Source organism: Atta cephalotes (genome assembly GCF_000143395.1).
Source record: "Atta cephalotes unplaced genomic scaffold scaffold00007, whole genome shotgun sequence".
In the NCBI taxonomy this organism is placed as follows: domain Eukaryota; kingdom Metazoa; phylum Arthropoda; class Insecta; order Hymenoptera; family Formicidae; genus Atta; species Atta cephalotes.
The window spans coordinates 1,519,537-1,524,333 of NW_012130071.1; the positions used below are offsets into that span (position 1 = coordinate 1,519,537).

The 4,797-nt window shown below is 30.2% G+C and overlaps 1 protein-coding gene across 1 annotated transcript; it reads left to right on the plus strand.

The window, feature by feature from the left end:
- The first annotated feature begins 932 nt into the window (after positions 1 to 932).
- Positions 933 to 1,952, plus strand: LOC105626904 (TWiK family of potassium channels protein 18). The gene has a single exon (XM_012208196.1). The coding sequence runs from the start codon at positions 933 to 935 to the stop codon at positions 1,950 to 1,952; it is 1,020 nt and encodes a 339-aa protein (XP_012063586.1).
- The last annotated feature ends 2,845 nt before the right edge of the window (positions 1,953 to 4,797 follow it).

The window sequence follows — 4,797 nt, forward strand, 5'->3', positions numbered from 1 at the left end:
AGTTTCAAAATTGATCAATAAAAACAAGTTACGATAAGAAACTTCTTCTTAATATTCCGTTTATCCAACATTTCAATAATGCATGTATGAAATAAATTAATTAATTATAATTCTAATCGTATTAATTATAATTCTTTGTGAAATGTCTTTTGTATGATTAAAAAAATCTGTTTATTAGATTAGTGCTGCAGCATATTATTTGGCAGTAGCCACTACCGTGTGTAACTATTTCAAGTTCCATGTACACATATTCCTTCGAATTTAGTCCATTTGTGTAGGTATTCTGATAAAAATAATAAACTTAATGGAGTTAGTTACATGTAATCTTTTATAATGGAGTTTTTCACAAAATATTGTTACATATACATTAATTGATGCAACTTAAAAATATCTTGGTATATCTTTCTTCATATATATTTTTCTCAAGAGCTATAATATTAATTCGCAAGTAAAATAGCCAGATTGATAGCTTTTAAAGTTTTTAAAACTTTTATGCTGTTAAATTATATTTATCCAATAATAACATGGAACTAAATATCTTATCTACTTAATCATCAGACAGCTTCTCATAACACATGATAAGCCAGCTTTAATATCAAAAGTTTGAAACTAACAATGCAAACTGACTTTGCGGATTATCTTCGCAAAGTCGTATTAAAACAACGATAGATCTAAAACAATTCTAATCCCGTGGAAATAATTCATCACCAGAGTGAAGCAGCATGATAAAAGGCTATATGGTTCAACAAAAGGAGAGAAACGGAGATGGATAGAGCAGCAGAATCTTGAAGGAAGAAATGAGAAACAAGCGACGGGGCGTTCCGACCAGAAATAGAAAAGCGGTAGGAGAGGAGAGTCGCTAAGCATCAGCTAGAGTAATGTTCCCATGTGAGTCTCTTCGTCGGATCGAACTCGGTAGTTCACATCGAAGTATGCCACGCGGCATCTCAATGAGATCCTCTCTGAGGAGTCGTGATTCGTCCTCGACATCGACCGGGGTCGATCCTCGGGAACGCATCAAGGATTGCTGCCGAAAACTAGTGGCTTTTATGTGCACTCAGGTCGGTGTAGGGGGTTTGGTAGTAGGTTATGCCATTGTGGGTGCCTTTGGCTTCATATCAATCGAATCTCAGATCGATCCAAGAACGACAATGTGTGTGCAGGATGATATACGTCGGGAGTACGCCAATGAATTGTGGCTGAGCACCGCTAGCAATCAGTCGGTGAACGTATTCAATCAAACTGCCTTCTATGTGGTGTCTAATAGTATTCTACAACGTTATCAAGAAAATATTACTGACAGAAAACGACAGAAGCTAAACTGCAATGGTCTAACACCTCAAGATGTCTGGACATTCCCAGCGGCGTTGATGTTCTGCCTCTCGGTGTTCACTATGATCGGCTATGGTAGCCTGGTGCCGAAGACTCAGTGGGGTAAAGGCGCTACTGTAATTTACGCTGTATTAGGCATTCCATTGTACGTGCTCTATTTCTTGAACATGGGCAAGGTGCTTGCACAGACTTTTAAATGGCTATATACGCAATTGCACGAGTGCACCGGCCAGCGGAAACCTGGACAGAGAATTATCGTGCCCTCGACTGCTTGTCTCTGGGTGATATTCGGCTACATAATCGTTGGTTCCATCATATTTGCTGAGTGGGAAGGATGGGATTATCTGGACAGTACTTATTTCTGCGTCACCTCGCTCTGTAAGATCGGTATGGGCGACTTAGTTCCAGGCTGGAGTCACTCTACGAAGGACAGCCAGACAAAACTTATCATTACCTTTGTGTATATGTTGTTGGGCATGGGCCTAATAGCCATGTGCTATAATCTGATGAAAGAAGAGGTATACGTGAAAGCTCGAGAACTCAAGGAACAGCTGAATCAAGTAATGGATACAATTCATTATAAATTAATAACATGTTGTAAATCGGAACCTACGGATTAAAGAGTCAAAAACGATTCACAGGATGAATCATGAAAATTATAAATAATGCCAAAATATATCATAAGAGAGTTCAAAAGCGATAATCGATATGAATTTGAATTATTTAAAGCCTTATCGATAAAAAAATTCTCTACAATCAATAAGAAATTCCGCAAATATAAAGAAAATACAAGATATTATAAAACAATATCCATATTTTAATTTTAATATCTTAAAGAGAAATATTAAAAGATTCTCCTCTAAGAAATAAATTGTTCCATTTTCAATACATTATTAAATAATTACTGAAAATTATAGAGATAAAAATTATGAAATGTTGTAATTGTCGAATACATTATTCAACTAATTATAAAATTTATAATTTTTGTTATGTTATTGTATTAATTATTAATATTATTGCAAAAATAATAAGATTGTTAGTATTTTCATGTTTGATAAACTTAAATACAAATAGATTATAAACATATAATCGCCAGGTACGTTAGAATAGTTTGCTCGCAAAACACGGATTGTGATTTATATCGATGTCAATAATATTTTTAATACTATCATGAAATCGACATTATATCATCTATACTGTAAATATATGATGGGAATGACGATATGCAAGTTTACATATTGATCACTAGAGATATCAGTCACTCTATGAGTAGTGTGAATACATTCTTGCAAGATTATTTGCGTTTCTTGATATTAGAAACGTTAAAATATATTCTTTTTTGGCAGAATTATCAACATTTTTCTGCAAATAATAAAATAAAAAATTGTGAAACATTAAATATCCTATTAAAACAAAATGAAGAGAATTAATAAATCTTAAAATTAATAAATCTTAAAATTGCATTTAATTCGTAACACAGTATTTTCATTTAAATATTAATAAAAAATTATTTTATTTTATTTAAAATAACATTATTAATTTTATTTTTTATTAATTGTATAAATATATAAGTTTTGATGCGAGAATGCACTTTACTCATTTAATTATAATTTAATTATAAGAGTTAATTATAAGAAGCGAAAAGTTATAATTCTCTTATTTATCATATTATATTCTAATGATGATGAATATGCCGTGAATTAATGCGACTATATATGGTTTTTACTTACAGTTAATTTATTACAAATTTGAAGATAGGGATTTATTACAGTACCGAAATGTCTATTATAATGGCTATAGGATATATTGATTTGACACAGAACATGTCAACTACAAAATATTGTGCTACCGATTACCAAGGGTATAATCACTCTGCTAATTTATCGATCATGATAATGTCCAACACAATAAATTAATGAGGTTGCAATGACCTCGCCGAAAGAAATGATGCACAAATGTAGATAATCTATTGCTTGCATTGTTATACATTCCACAAAATAATTTGTATACGATTGTTCGAAAATAAAAATGTATTGCTAAAAGAATAAACGTTATGTAATGTGTTCTTATGTTTATATCTACATGTATGTGCTACTTTATTAAAACTATATTGAGATATCTGTTGCATTTTGTTCGGTATCAAAACGATGTGTTTTGTTATAATTAATCGTAATTCCATTCTTGATTACCAACAACGATCACACATTCTATATGTAATTACAGTACATCCTGCCGTTATATTTATGTAATTAAAATCACAGTCAGATTATGAAACGTTAAGTTGAGAGAGCGTGGCAATAAACAATTCGCCTTTCATTCTGACCATTTCAATTATTTAATTTGCGAGTTTACATTAACAAAATTTTATTTTTTGTAATTAATATACGATTGAAAAAGACTTTTGTAAGCTGAAACCAGTTTCGCTGATTTTTTATATGTTGATTTTTTTAAATAAAATTTTTTTTATATACAAAATATATATCATTATTTAGTTCGTCTTTGGCCTGAATTCTATTCTTTATTGAGTTGCGTCATTAATGCAGAATTGTAGTCTTTTCAGCTAAATTTTTTTGTACAGTTCATCTTTCCTCTTCTTTTATTCGTTGGGAAGATAGAGAAAATTATTATTACTATTTTTCTCTTGTCCCTTTTTTCTTTTGGGAACCATTTTCCAGATATCCGGTAGGATATGCAGAGAAATATCTCGGCAGCGGATAATTACTCTATCAAATATCAGAGATTCGAAAATAATGTGACGCCGGATATTCAATATCCAATAATTTTATTCAATATATATATAAAATATATATATAAAATTCAATATATATATAAAATTAATATTTTATTTTATAGCACTGTATTGCAAATCATATTTTACTTTCATTTTATTTTTATACATATTTTTTATTTTCAAATATGTTTTTTTCGAATGGATGTTCTTAAAGTTTAAAGAAGTCTGACTAAAAATAGAAATCTATAAAATTATTAACAAATCTTTAATTTTGTTGAATTTAATATAGTAGAAATGTCTGATTTTTTGTTTGGTGTACTATACAACTCATATGAGCTTATATGCTATATCTATGTTTGCCTTGAAATAATAATTCAGTACGATCACAGAAATAACTCAACTCAAAACTGTCATGATTCTCAATGAGTCACTTTGGTTTCGCTGCAAATGATTAACGGAGAGCGCTATCTATAATCTCAGACCACATAATTTCTAGAAATGTATATACTCATATTTATATTTTGAATAAAAATAAAAGACTTATGGCTGTATTTTGTTAATTTATTAAATTTTGGATTTTATGAGTAATTCATGATATTATAAATTTTCTCTTGTTGATAAAAAATTGGCTTAAATTTATAGTAAAATATCATAATAAAATATCATAGTAAATGTGATTATAAATTTATTGACACACACACACACACACACACACACACACACACACGACACCG